Genomic DNA, 19,555 nt, shown 5'->3' with positions numbered 1-19,555 from the left:
CTGTTGATGAAGAGGCTGATTTGCAGCTGATAGGATCGCACTGCCGCATTCCCCACATCTTACAGGTGTCTTCTGTCTTTCTTAAAGTCTGTCTTTTCTTCCTCTTTTTCAATCTCTATTATTCAACCAATGAGTAATTCACATATAAATACATTGATTCACATCCTGGATGGTAATGTTTCAGAATGTTTCAGAATTTCATAAGCTGCCAAAATGAGGAAATATCCTGTGTGTTAAGCAAGAATATGTGTCTCAAACCAGCCCATTGTTTTGACTGACTTCGGCCAACTCCATCATGTTATCACACTCATCACTCACTTTACTGTTGACTCACCAGTCGAGCCTCATGTTTAGACTTGCCAGATGTGTAACCACACCATTAAGATCCTGGATAGGAGAATTCTTTTGATAAAAACTAGGAAGGAATGGGTGCTGCTGCACGTCGTGCTGGCCAAGGCCCAGTTACATAACAGCTGGCTGGCCTTTGCATAAGCGCTGAGCTAGCCAGTGTTTTGCATAGATGAGAACAGATCATTTGGAGACACGGTGCCCCCAGGCTCAGTGGCTCTTGTTGTGCATTGAGCTCTTTTTTGTAAAATGAATTAAAAAGTGCTTTATTTGAGTCAGGGCAATTTTCTGCTGTTGCTCAGCTTGAATAAGGCGTTTGGAGAAGTGCGAAGTTGAAGGAGGTTTTGTTTGGCTTCTCACTTGTTTGCAGCATTGAGCTATTCTCTGCCCACCTATTAAGATTCTTCGCTTCCTCTTAACCTGATACTAGCATACTTCAAGAATAACTTATTTGTAATGATTTGTATACAAGCTGGCATTAATAGACCTCTGGTGACTGTGTGGTATTTTAAAGCTCAATTCATCCTTAGCCTTTCTGTCATATTTATTTCAAAAAAGCTATTTAGAATTTGAACTGAACAAGATATTCCGGCCAAGTATTTTTCTGTTGAGCAAAAATAAAAAGCGTTCCTTGTAGGTTAAATATCGTGTCCTACTGTGATGCTCTGCAGAAAAGAGATGGCTTGATTAACTAAACACAATATACAACAATCCCTTTTTATGTCGAATATGTAGAGGGATGCTCTTTTCCTGCAACTTGATTTACTAGAATAAAACCTGAAACCTAAAAGATTCATAGATCAAAAACCACTATGTTAAAGTACCCATTTTCACTCTTTCAGGCCTATGAGCGCCGCTTCCCCACCTGCCACCTTATCCCCATGTTTGTCGCGAGTGACGTGGTGAATGAGGAGACCAGCGAGGACGGTTCCACACAAAAGGTCGAGCGCCGCTGTGCCCTGGATGTTGATGCCCCGCGCCTGCTGAAAAGGGTATATTGCATTTGAGTGTTTTCATTTTGAGTGCAACGTACAGAAGTTTGCAAAGTTGCAGGTTTAATTTTGGTGACTCTTGTAACATGAGATAGTGTGTGTGTGTGTGTTTGTGTGTGTGTGTGCTTTGCAGATTGCTGGTGTGGACTACGTCTACTTCATCCAGAAAAACACGCTGAACCGGAAGGAGAGGACACTGCACATCGAGTCTCACAATGAGACCTTCTCCAACAGGGTCATCATTCATGAGACCTGCTGCTATTCGGTCAGTAAGATACACAACCCTGTGCAGTTAAGAGCATGCTGTCAAAAAGCAGCTTTAACACACACATGTATATATTTGTAGTACAACCCATTAAACCCATTCAACCCACTGAATTATACAGAACCACACAGGTTCATTCTTACAGATAAATGAGCAAACACGCTCACGTTCTGTAAAGCTGTTGTTAAAATGCTAAAGGGCAAGCTGCCACCAGCACACCCATGTTAATGTTTGTGCCTCCTCTAATCTCCTCCCTGCTTCCCTTCAGAGAAAGCCATGTTTAGACTAGCTTTTAGCATGTAGCTAGCTATCTCAGCCGATCTCTCTCTGTGAATAATTCAGTACCATTACATTCTGGCTGATCGCTCTCAAATACTGATCTGAAACCAGCATATCTTCCCTTTCCTCCTTGCCCCACTTCTGCATGCTGTATGCTCAACTCTGACTTCAGATCTGCGTATTCATGAATGGATGTGCTCTGAGTTAATGAGGTCAAGCCCACTGTATTAGCCTCCAACCAACCAGAGTGCTAATTTTAGGTCTGAGGCTGCATAGAGGTTCTTACTGCGTGGTTTAGCATACTGCGCTAACAGTGACCAGGATGGACAGCTCAATTAGACAGAGCTAATGAACCGGCTAAAGCTGAAATATTCTGATAGTTAAGGGCAATAAAGCTTCCAACACAGTGTTATCAGACAGCTTTAAACTTGTCTTCTTACTACACTAGATGCTGTAATCGATATCATAAAGGATTTGAACCATTCGTTCAAATTGTTAAAAAATAAGGTATTTCTTGCTCATTTTTACCCTAATCCCTCCTAATCCACCAATATTAAAGTTTTTTTAATATTGCAAACACCAATTTGTAGATTGACATATGTTAATTAAATATGTTTTTGACAAGAGTAGCATTCTGAATTTGGCACAGCTTATTTTATCCAAACATTACTTTATCAAAATATTAAAAAGTAAACTAAAGTAAATAAGCTCGATTTATTGATACGTTTCAAACATAAGTTTAACTTGCATAACCTGATGCCTCATAATATCTTAATCAGAGTACAAATACTGGCTGCAGAGAGAAACCAATGACAGCCAAACCTCATTTTATCCTTCATCAAGTTGCACTACTAATTAACATTAAATAATGACAGCTAATAACCCACTGCTAGTGTCATCAGTGTAGGCTGAAAACTGAGAAGCTGCTGCCTTAATGTTTTGCTCATTTTGCCAAACTGTGGGTCAAAATCAAAAAAATTTACATACTGCAGTCTTCACTAAGATATAATGAAATGCTTGCAGTGTTGAGCCCGGCTCTTATTATGAAGATCAACATAAACTTGCTGATTAACACAAAAAAAACATTTCATTTCAGTAATGGAAGGAACAGCTTTCATTTGGTCATAATGATCCTTTAAAATATGTCTGGATACTGATCCTTTGGTTTGTCTCAGGACACCCCTTTAACATGTAAATAGAATACACCTAAATAAGGAATATATTTCGATTTCAGTTCTTCATCTCAAGTCACAACCCCCTAAAGTTTCCATTACATTGCTAGAATCAATAGAAGATGGAAAATAATTTAGCCTTTTATTACTCTATAATTCTGGTACTGGCAAGCTTATTCTGATGATATTCTTCAGTTTTGTCTAAAAGAGCCTTTGTTTTATTGAACATCACCTCTTACAACCTTTACACCACACATCAGAGACACGTGTGTCCTTGTCTGGTTGTGCTCTGTCCTTTTTAACTTAGCTGGCTAATTTCATATGGACAGACTGGCACACACACTCCCACTCACAGTGCACAGAGTGAAAATTGGTCTCTCTGTGCGTCATCAATGAGTAAGCCTTGGTGTGTAGTTACCATAGTAACCTGGTCATCTTGTTTTTGCATGTGTATACAGTATAATATACAGTACATATCTGTGTGTTGATGCAGGTTCACCCAGAGAATGAGGACTGGACGTGTTTTGAGCAGACTGCCAGCCTGGACATCAAGTCCTTCTTCGGTTTTGAGAGCACAGTGGAAAAGATTGCTATGAAGCAGTATGCCAGCAGTATCAAAAAGGTGTGTGTTGCACAAAACAGCATTATGTATCTTTCAGAACTGACATTGGTCTGTTGTAACAGAATGATTCAGTCAGTCTGTATTTGCATAAATTAGTTTGCATAATCCCTGTAAGTGGACAGGGGTCTTCTACTGTGGACTCGATGAGTCATCTGCCTTCATTTTTAGTGAATGTAGAAAATGTTGAATCTATTCCTTTTATTTTCTCAGCTGGTAAAATAAAATGAATATGCAGAACCGTAACCTTTCTGGGTTTAAATAAAAAAATAATAAAATACTCAAAACAATGCAGTATTCTGAGTATTGTTGGTCTGAGTCTCATTTCCTTGAATTCACTGCCGCCCTGTATTTCTGACTAGTCTGTACTCCTCTTGTGTTCCTCACAGGGAAAAGAAATTATCGAGTTCTACCTGAAGGAGCTGGAAGATGAAGGTATCACCCATGTGCCGCGCTGGACTCCTTCCTCTCTTCCCCTGCCTCTTCCCAGGCCAACCAGCCTCTCCACCAGCCCCCCTGTCCTCCCCAAACTTGCAATTACACCCTCTGTTTCCATCCCGCTGCCCACCGACGCTATAGACAGCACCTCTCCAGATGCCAAGCAGGACAGCGGCGCCCTTCAGACAGACAGCCTAACGGAGATCCTGGCTGGTACACCTGAAGGTTTGTTCCTCCACATGATGGAAAAATGAGATCTTGGTGCTACTTGTTAGCATTACAGAAGAATGGCAATTAAAGCAGGGTCTTGTTATTTAGTTTAAATGGGAATGCATAACTGATATACCTTTTTGTTCTGCTGATTCATGGTAGTCATAGGTTTCATGTTTTTTGCTTGCAGATAAGTTGGATGCAGACTATATCAAACGTTACCTAGGCGACCTGACCCCCCTGCAGGAGAGCTGTCTGATTAGACTTCGCAAATGGCTGCAGGAGACCCACAAGGGAAAGGTAAAGACTATTTTATGAATGGAGTTAAACAGAATAGGACTTTTCAGATAAGATGAACAGAGAAATATTTAGACTTTTTGTCCACCCCTGAATTGATGATTATCAGGGACATCTGCAGAAGTGCAGTTGTAGTAATTAGTTATGGTAATCTTATTTTAGTTTGAGAGCTTCCAGCTACCTTTTTACATGCTACTATGATGTGATACTAATGGTTTATTTAAATTGAACAGTTGAAAGTGACATTGACAAGTGAAAAAAACTTTCAAGAACTTTCTCAGCATTGTTAGTTTCATTACTTTGTTTATAAATCAAGCACAGCTAAGCATTCTTCCCCTGCTATCCAGATTCCTAAGGATGAGCACATACTGCGCTTCTTGCGTGCCAGAGACTTCAACATGGATAAGGCACGGGAGATCCTTTGCCAATCACTGACCTGGAGGAAACAGCACCAGGTGGACTACCTGCTGGAGACCTGGAGCTCACCACAGGTCCTCCAGGACTACTACACTGGAGGCTGGCACCACCATGACAGAGGTAGGCAGTGTGTATGTTAACTTTCGGGTCCAAACGAATAATAGGTGCAAAATGTTTTTAGATTGCTGTGGCTGGCAGCCACAAGACGTGTTGCTGCAATTTAAATCTGGGGGGCAAATGCGCCTGATCAGTGTCGACCATGAACGTGCTTGTGTTGCCAGTGACAGGCTCAGATTGCTAATGATTTTGGCAACTTAAGATCCTTCTTTAACCAGAAACAGCTGTTTGCTACATCACTACTGGAGCTGCTGGTCTACTGCTGCCTCAACAGTAGTGATAGACTGATTAATCGGGCCCATTAATGACATTTTGATATAATTGGCATCGGCCAACGTCTGCGCTCACAAACAAAATATGTGCATACACAGGCAGCCTCGTCTGTGTGGCGGGCTTGAAGTATGCGCTTTACGGAGTCTGCTGCAGGTACTTTCTCTACACAGTCTACACTCACTTCCTATAACAAACCTGCCAGACGTCACATGCATACATCACACATAAAGGCTACCGTTCTTAAAGGGGAAGCCTCCGCCATTAAACACCTAACTCAATAACAATAACAACAATAATGTTGTTTATTTATGTTTTATGTAAGCCTACGAATTTTCATTCTCTCTCAAGTGCACAAGTTCACTAAAACTTTATTTTTCATTGACATATATTAATTAATTTTTTTTTTTTGATTACCAGTGGACATTTATAAAACACATTAACAACACATCAACCAGCAACTCCAGTGTGTTTGTTAATGAAGTCTGGTGGCTTTAGAGAGCGATGTGGTTAACAGATGTTCATGGTCAAAACATAATCTAACCTTAACCTAAAGGTCTCTCTCTGTGGGGATCAATTTTATAATGTTGTTAGGCAGTTTTAATAACAATCAAATCCCGTCACTGGTAAAACAAGCACGTTTTGTGGATGTATTTTGATCGGGCATACTTGCTCTGGAATATTACAGTATGATGGAAGAACTAGAGGAAGAACTCCGTTCTCCAGTTTCTTGCAGACTCAAGTTACTCAAACACTCACACACACACACATGCACGCACGCAAGCACGCACGCACACACACACACACACACACACACACACACACACACACACACACACACACACACACACACACACACACACACACACACACACAGAAATACAGAAATACACAGCACGTGTCATTCTTAGCAAGCCAGAGCCTTCAGCCATGCAAGTATATTAAATATGAGACCAATTTGTCAGCTGTACTTGGTTACCCAAATAGATGACACACAGTGACAATGACACATGTTGTGGTGCATGCTGTGCATTCCTTTAGAGCATAAGAACTGTAGACAGTATAAATCAAATTTCAATTACTCTCATGTTCGACCACATCAGTGAAGAGTTCATCCTCTCATATTAATCTTTTAGCAAGTATTTGTGAGAGTTCATTGGACAAAAGACAAAAGCGGTGAGCTCAATCACTTATTGGCTTATTATTACTATTGCACTTAACATGAAGCCTTATAGGAAGAGGTGATGGATTATATAAATACTTGTTTTTCCCCTCTAGATGGCCGTCCTTTGTACATCCTGAGGCTGGGCCAGATGGACACCAAAGGACTAGTCCGTGCTCTTGGAGAGGAGTCTCTGCTCAGACATGTATGTAACGCAACTTGAAGCAACTTTAAGCTTGCGTGTATCAGTTTAGGTCGATACGTTTAAAGGTCAAGCTGTTGGTTGGATTACAGTCTACTGAATGAATGTACACCGGCATGTCCTGACAAGTGCATTAACACCAGGATGTATTCAGTACAGTACATTTATAAATAGCCAGGCTGTTTATAATGATGCCCCGAATGTAAGTCGCTCTAGTGTGAAAGCCAAATGCTTGAAATGTAAGATTGCCATAGACCATGTTTTATCATTTCAGGTGCTGTCTATTAATGAGGAGGGTCTGAGACGCTGTGAGGAGAACACCAAGGTGTTTGGTCGACCAATCAGGTAAACGGTTTAAATCAATCTAAAGCTGAAAAATTGACCCATTTTGTGGATCCATATGAATAAATGAGCAAAGATTTAGTAAATGAATTTATGAAGCTCAAATACCAATAGGCCTTCTAGCTTTCAGATTTGCAGAATTGCTTATGTTTTTTTTCTTAGTTGGACAAAGCAAGCAATTTCAATACAGCATGGGACCTGGGAATTAGTGATGGCCAATTTTCACTGTTATCTGACATTTTCTAAACTAAACAAAATTCACTATTAAAAGGTTTTTTCACCAGATGATCATACAAACAGTAAAATGTTGGGTGACATTATCTTGAGGCTGTGCTAAAAAGGCTAGAAAATGCGATAAAGAATATTAATTAGAATCAGAGTAAAAATTAGCAAATGTGCATCATAGTACAGTGCTAGAAAAAAACAAACGAAAGTCACAGGACAGAGCTAACCATCCTGATGTGCTGCCAATTAATCAACAAAGTTTATTCAAAAGAAAAGCATATTTTATAATGTTAATTCAGTTGCAGCCCTATATCAATGCCAAATTTAAAGTTCAAATGTTGGAAAACAAAAGGCTAAAGCAGGAAAATTATTCAAACAAATATTAGTTTCTTTACTTTGAATATAATAGCTTGTTGGACTGAGTTCAGCAGTTGCATCCTGGGCCCAGAGCAGTATGTGTGATTCCAGAGGAAAGGGTGCACAAGCCTCGTCTCATTCAGATGGCGATGGAGAGAGTGAGAGGAAGGGAACGGAGATGGTATCTGTCATCTGTCAGCTCTCAAACAGGAGGAGGTGGCTGGGATAAGAACCACACAGGAAGGCATGTGAACTTTGAATGGGTTTCACGTCACAGCTCTCAGCTCTCAGCCAGAACAGATAGAAGGAAAAGGGAGGATGTGAAAGGAGGCAAAGAGGGAGGAGGGAGGAGGGAGGCTCCAGAATTAGCAAGCATTGCCTTCACTACTTAAGCCTCACTTCAGGGTGACAGGTGCTAAGTGGTCAGAAAGAGGTTGTTGCACAGTTGTGTGTGAGCATGCGTTTATCAACACTCTAATCCTCTCTTCCTCTTCTGTAGCTGTTGGACGTGTCTGGTGGATCTGGAGGGGCTGAACATGCGTCACCTGTGGCGACCCGGAGTCAAAGCGCTGTTGAGGATCATCGAGGTTGTGGAGGCCAACTACCCAGAGACTCTGGGACGGCTTCTTATCCTGAGAGCTCCCAGAGTGTTCCCTGTCCTCTGGACACTGGTGAGAGCTTACAGCTCAGGCAATTTCCCTTAGTGTCCTCACAGTACCAATATGTACAGCTCTGGAGAACATTAAGAGACCACTGCAAAGTTATTAGTTTCTGTGGTGTTAGTATTTATAGGTATGTGTTTGAGTAAAATGAAAATGTTTGTTTTATTCTATAAACTACTGACAGCATTACTCCCAAATTCCAAATAAAATTTGTCATTTAGAGCATTTATTTGAAGAAAATGACAACTGGTCAAAATTACAAAAAAGATGCAGTGTTTGCAGATCTCAAATAATGCAAAGAAAACAAGTTCATATTCATCTTTAAACAACACAATATTAATGTTTTAACTTAGGGAGAGTTCAGAAATCAATATTTAACGGAATAACCCTGATTTGCAATCACAGCTTTCATGCGTCTTGGCATGCTCCCCACCAGTCTCTCACATTGCTGTTGGGTGTCTTTATGCCACTCCTGGCGCAAAAATTCAAGCAGCTGGGCTTTGTTTGATGGGTTGTGACCATCCATCTTCCTCTTGATCACATTCCAGAGGTTTTCAATGGGGTTCAGGTCTGGAGATTGGGCTGGGCATGACAGGGTCTTGATCTGGTGGTCCTCCATCCACACCTTCACTGACCTGGCTGTGTGGCATGGAGCATTGTGCAGCTGGAAAAAAACAATCCACAGAGTTGGGGAACCTTGTCAATGCAGAAGGAAGCAAGTTTTCTTCCAGGACAACTTTGTATGTGGCTTGATTCATGCGTCCTTCACAAAGACAAATCTGCCTGATTCAAGCCTTGCTGAAGCACCCCAAGATCATCACAGATCCTCCACCAAATTTCACAGTAGGTGCGAGACACTGTGGCTTGTAGGCCTCTCCAGGTCTCCGTCTAACCATTAGACGACCAGGTGTTGGGCAAAGCTGAAAATTGGATTCGTCAGAGAAGATGACCTTACTCCAGTCCTCTACGGTCCAATCCTTGTGGTCTTTTGCAAACCTCAGCCTGGCTCTTCTTTGCTTCTCATTGATGAAGGGCTTTTTTTTAGCTTTGCACGACTTCAGCCCTGCCTCTAGGAGCCTGTTTCGAACCATGCACTTCACCCCAGCTGCCGTTTGCCATTCTTTTTGCAGGTCACTTGATGTCATTCTACGGTTGTTTAGTGACATTCGAATAAGTTGGCGGTCGTCCCGTTGAGTGGGGAGTCGTTTTCGTCCTCTGCCAGTCTGTAGCTTTTTTGTCCCTTATGTCTGCTGCTTGACCTTGTTCTTATGAACCACCGTCTTTGAAATTTTAAGGATGGAAGCAACCTGACGCTCACTGTATCCATCTGCCAGTAAAACCAGAATTGAACCCTCCTTTTCGTCACTCAAAACTTTTCTTTTCAACTCTTTTGGCATGGTCAATATTGTTTTTTATTTTAAATTCCAATGACTTTTGAGGTTCTACTAGCACTGTTTTTGCCATCCAACTGGTCCTATTACAAGAGGATAGTGATGACCACACACTCAAGTGTGTGCTCCATCCTTTCTTTCATACATGAAGATATTATATATCAATCTAATGCAGTGCACTATGGCAGCACCTTTAAAAGAAGGGGCACGGCAGAATGATTTTAAAAAAAAATGATTAAAATAAATGTTTACACTTTGCCTTGGTATAATTTTAATACAATAAATTTGGTGTGTTCATAACCCATATCCATGTCTGCCCCTTTCCTTAGGTGAGTCCGTTCATTGATGAGAACACCCGCAAGAAGTTCCTCATCTATGCAGGCAATGATTACCAGGGCCCTGGAGGGCTGGTGGACTATATAGACAAGGAGATCATCCCTGACTTCCTTGGAGGAGAGTGTATGGTAAGTGCTTAATGAATACTCTTAGATTAAAACTTGAGCCTATGATTTTAATTGTAAATATGAACTTTTTGGACACCCACATTAAAAATCTCCTATACTGACCTAATTCTACACATGTGTATTTTCTGTGCACATCCGTGTACGTGCATTCTTTTATCTCTGCAGTGTGAGGTACCAGAAGGCGGACTGGTTCCTAAGTCGATGTATCGCACAGCAGAGGAGCTTGAGAATGAAGATGTTCGCCTGTGGACTGAGACGATCTATCAGAGTGCCAGCGTCTTTAAGGGAGCTCCACACGAGGTGAGACTTGACGTAAAGCCCCAAAGTGTGAAGAAAGGCCGGAACACCTGGGGTGATGTTTTAAATGAATATCTGGGGCAACACAACAGAGAGCCTCATGATGTCCGTAATGAAAGCTTTATTGAGAGTTCTGCCATCTAGTGGTCGCATGGGGTAGATGACCTCTGTGTGGTTTTTTAATTCAGACGTGGAACAAATGTGGCATGGCTTTGAAACATTATCTGTCTGCAGTGACGTGCAGTTAATCGTGTTACATAATTTATACCAAAGGAAGATGCATCATCATGCAAAATCACCCCTCTGGAAATGGTTTTGATTTCTTTTTAATGAGCTCATAAGCTCAAAAACAGATGTTCACATTTTTCTCTCACTGCTTTTTGTCACTGATGCTGACTTTATTGTGCCACATTTAGTTGTTGCTTTAATATGGATCAACGTAAAAGGAGAACAAGTAGTTTGAAGTATAAAGATAAGACCTTAAAATGGAGATGAAATATTTCTCTGTACTTTGGTTCTCGTTTCTCTCCTGAGACATCCCTTTACTTCAGTGTCAGGCCAACATTCTCATGTCTTCCCTTTTTCCTCTCTTCCACAACCAGCTCCTGATCGAGATCATCGATGCCTCTTCAGTCATCACCTGGGACTTTGACATGTGTAAAGGCGACGTGGTCTTCAACATCTACCACTCTAAGCGGGCCCCCCAGCTTCCACGTAAAGACCCCCTGGGAGCCCACGGCATCACATCCCCCGGTGGCAACAACGTGCAGCTTATTGACAAGTCCTGGACGCTGGGACAGGATTACAGCATGGTGGAGTCCCCTCTCACCTGCAAGGAGGGCGAGAGCGTGCAGGTAAGGTTCCGAGACCTTAAATTTAGGTTATGAAATGCTTTTTGTTTATGAAGCAGGACGGCCCCTCAGATCCTCTGGTTCTCCTCTTTTAACTATTCCACGAAGCAGAACAAAAACATTTTGTGATGCGGCTTTCAACTGTTATCATCCAAGACAGTACCGATGGTTCTGAGAGGAGCTGAAAATATCATTTTAAACATAACCTAAAAAACCATTTATCAAGTCCGGTTCTAATTAATTGTTTTTAATTTTATGATTTCTTATTTGAATTAATTAAGACTGATTAATTAAAGCCCAGCTCCAGTCATGTTTTAAGACGTATAAAATGCTCTGCTTGAAATTAAAAATTGTCTGATTTTTTTGTCCTGCAAAATATGTTTAATTAGCCTCCCTTGTAAAAATCCTCCCAAGGCATCTCCTCCTTCTCCCTCATTAAAAATTCCCGAATCTGCATCGTCCCCGCCCACTATGTACTACGCTTCTCCTTAAAATTACAGCTGCAAACAAAACGCGTCTCTGCCATCATTTAGTGGCAACTTGTTGAAACTTCGCTAGCTTGAAATGTAGTAATTAGTAGTAGTAACATTAACGTTAGGAGCCAGTAGTGAGTTTGCAAAATTTACGGTGATGGTTACAGCTGGCTTGCGCATCGCCGAAGTGGTTGCCATAGGTTGCACATAATGATATGCATAGTGTCACCCCGTCCATGGCTCCTAAGGTTTGTAACGTCTCAAAACGTGTTGTTCAGCCTGTCCTTGGTACACTGCAGTTTAAAAGCAGACAGGCCCAGCCATGGAGATGACTGCTTATGTTGTCCTTGATATGTCTTGTAGCACATGAAGAACACCACATGGAGATGTTTACACGGTTAAACTCTGGATTTTCACTAGAGGAGGTCTTAAGATACTGCTTTAAGCTAACTCTGGTACAATACATCAAATTGTAACATTTCTGTTTGATATTGATGGACACAGTCCTTTTTAAAGTATATGAATTGAATAAATAAAACATTCTTACTGATTTTACTCATTTAATCAATTTGTTTTGAGTAGTATAATAGCTTTCTCACTTTTAATTTTAATGCTTGTTTTTATTATTTAACGTCATCTGAACTATCCATCTCTGAACATTTTGATTGTTTGATTTGTTTTTATATATATATATATATATATATATATATTTTTTTTTGTTTTGTTTTTGTTTTGAGGGTTGTACATTGACGTTGTCTGTGCTATTAATCTGTCCTCTCCTCAGGGCTCACACATTACCCGTTGGCCAGGTTTCTACATCCTTCAGTGGAAGTTCCACAACATGCCAGCCTGCTCGGCCACGAATCTGCCCCGGGTGGATGACGTGCTGGCCACTCTGCAGGTCTCCTCGCACAAGTGTAAAGTCATGTACTACACTGAGGTGTTGGGCTCAGAGGACTTCAGGTTAGTAACTATGAGTGTGTGAGTGAATGACAAAAAAATACATTGTATCCATTGTACATTTGTGAAGTGTGTATATGTGTCCATATTTTTGCTGTTTTTAAGGTGTTTACCATGATGTTGGGATAGTTTTAATTTTAAACATTACTCAGATTTGACTACTCATTTGTCACTCCTGCTTTCTCCTTTAGTTTCCCCCCTCTACAGCCTACAACATAGCACCACGAGAATAACATTTGATATTTGGATGGTATAAGTCTGTTATGTTGCTTAAATGATACTATGAAAATCCTTCTGCATCATGAGTTGTCTAGGCCCAGAGTTTTTTTTTTTCAATGAGGATGCTTCCCTCCCTCAGAGACCTTTAATCCAGCATTTTCTGTCCAAACGGCTCCTGTTCTATCGCTCACAATCCCCTCTATCTCTTCCTGCTCTGTCTTCTTCCTGTGAAGAACGGCTTGCTATGATGTGCAGAGTTTGTAAGTGGCTCCGTTTTTGCCCCCTTTTTTTAGCACTAGCTCATCGTCATTTCTGCTTATTTGAACGCTCCCCTCCATGGCACGCTTCTAATGCAGTGAAGAGATGCTTGTTGCATCTGTTCTTGCTGATGGCTTTTGTTAGCATTAGCTAACAGGAAGCTGTGATTACTGTGAAGAAAGAAACTTTGCAATAAGCCTGCAATCTAACTGTCTACTTGCTGGCTTCAGTCACCCTGCTTGCATGATTAACAATATTAAGATTCCTTGAATGGGTTAACTTCAGCACACTAGCACTCAGCAGCTGTTTTTCCTGGAGTGTAGATGCACAACATTCACCAACATTTGTACTTGAATGTCAGGAATTATCTCTAAGTACAGATTTTTTTTTTTTGTCATCCATTTGTATTACCAACTTAATGATCTCACTTTGCGTCCAGTGCCTCAGCTTTTTCTTTTAAACATATTTGAGATCACCACATATAACTTATTCTAGAAGTATTTACAGTCATGTTTGCTAGTGGTTGACACATGGGTGAGATTGAAATTCCAAAATATCCTGAACACCAAGCTCAATTCAGAAACTCGGGTTATCGGGGCACTGGTTAAGTTCAGTCGGTAGAGCAAGCCCCTCATCTACAGAGGCCACAGTTCTCAACACAGCGGCCGCAGGTTTCGACTCCTGCCCTCTGCCCTTTGCTGCATGTGATTCCACTCTCTCTCCTCCTAATATTTCCTGTCTATCTGCAGCTGTGCTGTCAATGAAGGCAAAAATGGCCAAAATCTTCAAATTTATTAATCCATAATTTGCCATTTCTATAATGTACCAAGCAGCATATAAAAACATGCTTGTCAATCATAATGGGGAAAAAATTGCTTGCAGTGCTTCTATCAGTTGATATGTAATGTTTTGGAATTTTTTCAAGTTAATTGGGGTTTTTTTTACAATTTGGACATTTTGTAAAGTTAAAGGAGAAGTTCGGTATTTTTAACCGGGGCCCTATTTTTTCTAAATTCGGGGGTCGCAATGACTCATAGGAACAAACACTTTTGGAAGTGGCCCAGTAGATGGCTTCCGCCGTAGCTGCGTTTCCACCCACCTGTTCAGATAACACCTCACCACCTGCGAGATTTCAGAGCGAGACTTCTCCTTGAGCGAGACCTCTTTTTCTGGTTACACAAAAAGGATCTTACTCTTTAAAAAAACGACAATCTTTGTAGGGATCATTCATTTGTAGGGAACAGTGTGGGCCTGTCAGTGGCAAAAACAAGCACTTTTAGTGGACATACTTTGATCGGGCACAATTGCCCCAGGGGATTATGTTGCAGCCATATCGCACCTACAGCGGACATCTGCTGGACCGATTCCAAAAGCTTTTGTTCCTATGAGTCATTCCGACACACAAATTTTTAAAAATAGGGCCCAGGTTTAAAGAATACAGAACTCTCCTTTAACAATAAGTCTATCAATCAAAAAAAAATCATCAGATTATAATATAATTAAATAGCTAGCTGAAGCTCTAAGTGTCATACTTTCTAATCACATAGACACAGAGAGAAGGTGTTTTTTGTACTGATTGTATTTTTTTGTTGCTTTGAGTTTATTTTTTTAGGCTCTATGTTGAGCTCCAGCGTTACAGAACTTGGCTGCTATAGAAAGGTCGACATCAAGCCATTATTTATTTTTATATAACAGCTGTTAAACACACGTCTCCAACTGCCTGAACTGTTCTGTTAAATTTAACTAGATTAGAATTTAGATGTAATTTCCCCCTTTTTGCTATCAACTTTCAAATTGTTCCAATATAAACAAATAATGAATATGATGCAGCGATTACTAGAATCATTATAGAATCATACTGTGATTGTATGCTTCAAAGAATAAAATTGAGCACTTAGGATTCCAAAGTATTTAAGATATATTTAAATTACATTTAAAAGCCATATTGCCAAGCCCTAATTTGTATGTTCCTTAATGCTTAATACAAAACATCCTAATGCATTCTAACACCATGCAGCCGTGATAAAAACACATCATGGCTCTTGTTATTTATCATATAAAAAATAATTTAAAATAAAAGAACAAAATGCCTCATGCTTTGCCACTGGCAGCTTAGCCTTTAAACATGCAATGAAGCACAGGCTCTTTTTCCTTTTCCATGTGAGACCGAGGATCTGCGTCTGCCCTCAACTAAACACCCTCAACTAAAGCAACAGCCCTTTCCCCCCATTCTTATTTTGAAAATACTTGACTAGAACAATCGAGGAATAAAGCATTTTGATGTGTGTGTGTGTGTGTGTTTGTGTGTGTTTGTGTGTGTGTGTGCCACACAGAGTGAATTAACCTCCCTGCTGTAGGTTTGATCTAGCTGCATGGTTCTGCATCATGAGCACGAGTCGTGCACGCAGAATGCATTCAGTTAGTCACTGGCAGACTGCGGTTGCTCTGTTGTGAGATGATGCACACATGTAAAATTAACTGCAGAACGTGAAATTTGTGTCTGCTCACATACTCTGTGGATCTCTGTCTCTTACCTCAGGGGTTCCATGACCAGCCTGGAGTCGAGCCACAGCGGCTTCTCTCAGCTCAGCGCCGCGACCACCTCCTCCAGCCAATCGCAGTCTAGCTCCATGATCTCCAGGTAGAAGCTAGAAGCTGAGGACTTCAGTCAACCCCCCCCCAACTGCCCTTACTGTCAACACCGAAGCCAACTCTCCTCCTTCCCTTCCTCCTCATCGTCTTTGGACTCTGTTCCTTTTGCACAGCCAGTCTTTATGGAACTGAAGCATGCTTGCACAAACAGAAGACAAAGATTAAATCAGAGGCAAAAAAAAACTGAGACTGTGTGTACAGTTTAAAGGGCTGATTTTTGCACAAAGGTCATATATTTTTTGTGCCTGGCATCTCTGCTGGGCAGCAGTTTGAATCAGAACATTAGCAGAATGTTTGATTGTGTCCTGTCTCGTGCAGGGTGAAAAGGTTAAAGGTCAGGAGATGAATTGCGGTGCCTTTGTGGCACTGGAAGCTGAAAGAAGCAATATTCTAACCCTTGGAGTCACCAGGGGACGGATAAAGACACTGGAGACACTGTTACATATATGCATTTACATCTATACCCACATTTACAGTACTGAGACGACGCAAACCTCATTCATGTGCGTTGGCTAAAAAACTGGATGTGCTGTTACATACCAACACTGTTTAATGACGTGCAAAAATGTACAGTGTTTGCCATAATACCAGATGGTTTGTTCAATCTGGTGAGTTGTTTATAGGTCAAGTGTGTGTGGGCGGGGTAAACTCTTAACTTGACCTAGGATATCACCTGCATCGTATTTGTTTTTCAAAAGGCATTGAGCTACGGAGCGGGTGGAGCTTACTGAACAATGACAGTGTAGATGGTGTCAGCAAATCTGCCAGTTGTCAGGAAAAGATATTTTTCTGAGGCTGAGTGAGTTTCTGTCATTTATTCGGTTGTCTTATGTGGCAAACCCCACCCGTCCGTCTCACGAGGGCTTTATCATACTATGAAAAACATTTGACTATTTGACCTGGGTCTGACTCTTAGCGAAGTAATCCGCTAGAAGCAATAACACAAGTTTGACTTTTTACTGTGTGAAATATTTCTATTTATCATAAAGTAATGTGTGGAGGATCATGGGTGGTGATTGCAGATTAACTTTAGGTTATAACTTGTGGACCGACAGACAGGCATGCAGGCAAACTGAGCCAGTAAACCGCTAAAATCTGTGGCACCAACTTTATCACTTCTTGTCTCAGTTTCTATTCTGTCAGGAGAGGAACAATATGAACTCGCCAGATTTTCTCCTGGACATGTCATAGTTTGCTTGGAATGACTGCAGTTAGTTAGCTTTCTTTCCAGCGTCTGCACGATTAAAGGAACTCAAGTCAAAATCAAGTCCTAAAGTAAATGCCTTGTCACTGATTTGTGAATGTGCTACTGATTTGCTAGCGCTCCCCATCCAATGAAATGCCTGACTTTGGAGGGTTAGGATTTAAATGGGCAGAACTGCCATCATTCTTTACTTTATTCAGAGTGATGTAGATTTGTGTGCGTAAGGGATGAATGTTGCTTTGTGATTATCATTTGAAGGTGCACCAGTAGACAACATATTGATACTGTACAAAAACCTGTGTTGGTTGGAGTTTGTTGCTTTTTTTTTTCATTTTTTTTGAGATGAGTACTTGACGGGGTGAAGCAGTGTGGTCTGTAACTGCATGCTCACGTGGTGATTTGGGTTTACAGATCTGTAATTTAAAGATTTAAGATATAGCCATTTTAAGAGTCATGTGTCAATAAATACCATTTTAGCCTTTGTAAGCATCACTTAGAAAAGTACCTGCTTTTTTCAAGGTCATCCCTGTAATAGATTTATAATTGTGACCTGAACAAACATTTAAAAATGCAACACAATGCAACATGCAAAAGTTTTCTAATACAGTTTATTCTTTGATGAGTTATCGTAGGTTTGACTCCTGTCCAGGGCAGAAATCTGGGTAACTGCCCGGGCCATGGTTAGGCCTCTGGAAATACTGGCCCTGCAGCTTGTTTTTGATACATGAAATTGCTTGTTTTTAAATATTAATGAAAGGTCAAGGGTTAACTTGTGGTAACTATTTGTCATTAACTGCAATAACATGAAATGCTTTACTGAGAAAAAGGACCTCTTCAGATTGGGGGCTATTAAGTGTGTATGATGACTGTGGAGAAAGAATGTTAGAAACAGTGGGATAAAACATCTGCCTGTAAAATGTGTGTTAACACTCCCTCTGCCCCTCTCGGCAGGCGTGCTTCTCTACCCTCTCTTCTCACTTTCTAAAGCATGTGTAGAACCACACAACTAACTTTCCTTCACCTGCGTATTCCTGCAGGAGACTTTGTTTCCCTTTCTTCAGTGGTTCGACTGATGATGAAACAACAGTTCCAGACCGTGCTTCTCTTCTACTTGCTTTTGTCTCTCACTCTCTCTATCTACTCTTTGTCATTCGTACACTCCAGTTTTGCTGTTTTGCTTTCAACACTTCTCATTGTGTTCATCTTAGGAATCAGAGTGAACCTTGATTGAAGCCATAGGCATAGGAAGTGTGCTCAGATCAGATTTTATTATTTCATAGGCTTACATTTATTGTTACTAACACCAGAAAACTCCCATGTTCTGCTATCTTCTGCCTCTCTGACTTTAGCTCTTACAGTTGTGTACATTTTAAATCAAGATCTCATTGACAAATGAGGGCTATAACTGTTTGTCTTGAGTGTTCAACACATTTGTCTTTTGTCTCCTTTGCTGAAATCATATCTTCTCTTTACCTTGATGTGAGGAATTGTGTAAAAATTACATGTTTGGATTAATAAGAATATGGCGCCTTTACATGTTTTGAGAACATTAAACTTGAATTATGAGAAAATACATGGACTTGTGTCACAATCATTTAAATGTGTTCAAAGTTTTTCTTATGTTATGACTGATTTTTTTTAAATTACACGTTAAGATCTAAAACCAAAACACACAACATGTTTCATCAGGTCCCAATTGAAAATGCAGCTATTACCAAACTTGGAGTTATTTTTGACTGTTTGGTGGTCCGCATGAACTATAATTGAGAAAGCTGAAATTGGTGTTAATGTGTCAACCTACTTTTTGTAATTACTTGCCACTGGCTGCATCCACTTTTTGATGACTTGTTAATTAATGAGAATCATAAAACTGGGATTAGTGTTTGCTGCATCACTGACTTTAATAATGATCAGAGAAGATAATCAGTCCCCACTGACCTAAATATCTTCTTTATTAATAACTGTCAGTCTGCACTTTCCTCTCAGGTATTTTCAGTTCGGCTGAGTCATGTCAGGGTTGTTGTTGTTTTTTTGTTCATTTTGGTCCAAAGCATGCTCTAAAGCATTGTGAGAGCACACAATGACAATAAACTGTTAATCTGATTGAATTTATATCTGTGGAGCAGAATGATGATCCAGCATCTCTTCGTCTTTTTTACCCCTTAATACTGGTGTTTTCTGCATGTACAGGCTCATATAGCTGAGTGTCATTGGTGTGGCCGCAGAAACTGATTTCATGACTTCATATAATTTGACCCAGAGGTTACAAAGAACAGAGTCCTGAGGTACACCATACTTAATAGGAATATTTCAGGATTTATGTAACATTTTTCAGCTTTTGTGTCTTTATTTGATGGTATAAAGACTGGCAGGAAATGTAGGGAAAAGGAGGGCGGTGTGGCATGTGAAAAT

At 40.6% G+C, this 19,555-nt stretch overlaps 1 protein-coding gene across 1 annotated transcript in view; it reads left to right on the top strand.

Moving 5' to 3' along the window:
- LOC138604877 (SEC14-like protein 1) overlaps positions 1–18,704 on the top strand; it is a 36,106-nt gene extending 17,402 nt beyond the window's left edge. Inside the window, exons 3-16 of the mRNA XM_069676906.1 lie at positions 1,191–1,340; positions 1,474–1,605; positions 3,550–3,678; positions 4,065–4,338; positions 4,514–4,623; positions 4,968–5,157; positions 6,703–6,791; positions 7,063–7,133; positions 8,212–8,383; positions 10,095–10,229; positions 10,395–10,529; positions 11,129–11,380; positions 12,635–12,813; positions 15,827–18,704. Coding sequence (XP_069533007.1) covers positions 1,191–1,340; positions 1,474–1,605; positions 3,550–3,678; positions 4,065–4,338; positions 4,514–4,623; positions 4,968–5,157; positions 6,703–6,791; positions 7,063–7,133; positions 8,212–8,383; positions 10,095–10,229; positions 10,395–10,529; positions 11,129–11,380; positions 12,635–12,813; positions 15,827–15,932 — 2,124 coding nt within the window. The 3' untranslated portion in view covers positions 15,933–18,704. The remainder of the gene's footprint in view (positions 1–1,190; positions 1,341–1,473; positions 1,606–3,549; positions 3,679–4,064; positions 4,339–4,513; positions 4,624–4,967; positions 5,158–6,702; positions 6,792–7,062; positions 7,134–8,211; positions 8,384–10,094; positions 10,230–10,394; positions 10,530–11,128; positions 11,381–12,634; positions 12,814–15,826) is intronic.
- The last annotated feature ends 851 nt before the right edge of the window (positions 18,705–19,555 follow it).

This window comes from Semicossyphus pulcher, unplaced genomic scaffold (genome assembly GCF_022749685.1).
Source record: "Semicossyphus pulcher isolate SPU_LCO1_2020_fin unplaced genomic scaffold, fSemPul1.0.p SCAF_27, whole genome shotgun sequence".
Taxonomy (NCBI): Eukaryota; Metazoa; Chordata; class Actinopteri; order Labriformes; family Labridae; genus Semicossyphus; species Semicossyphus pulcher.
This window is presented reverse-complemented; position numbering and strand designations above follow the sequence as displayed.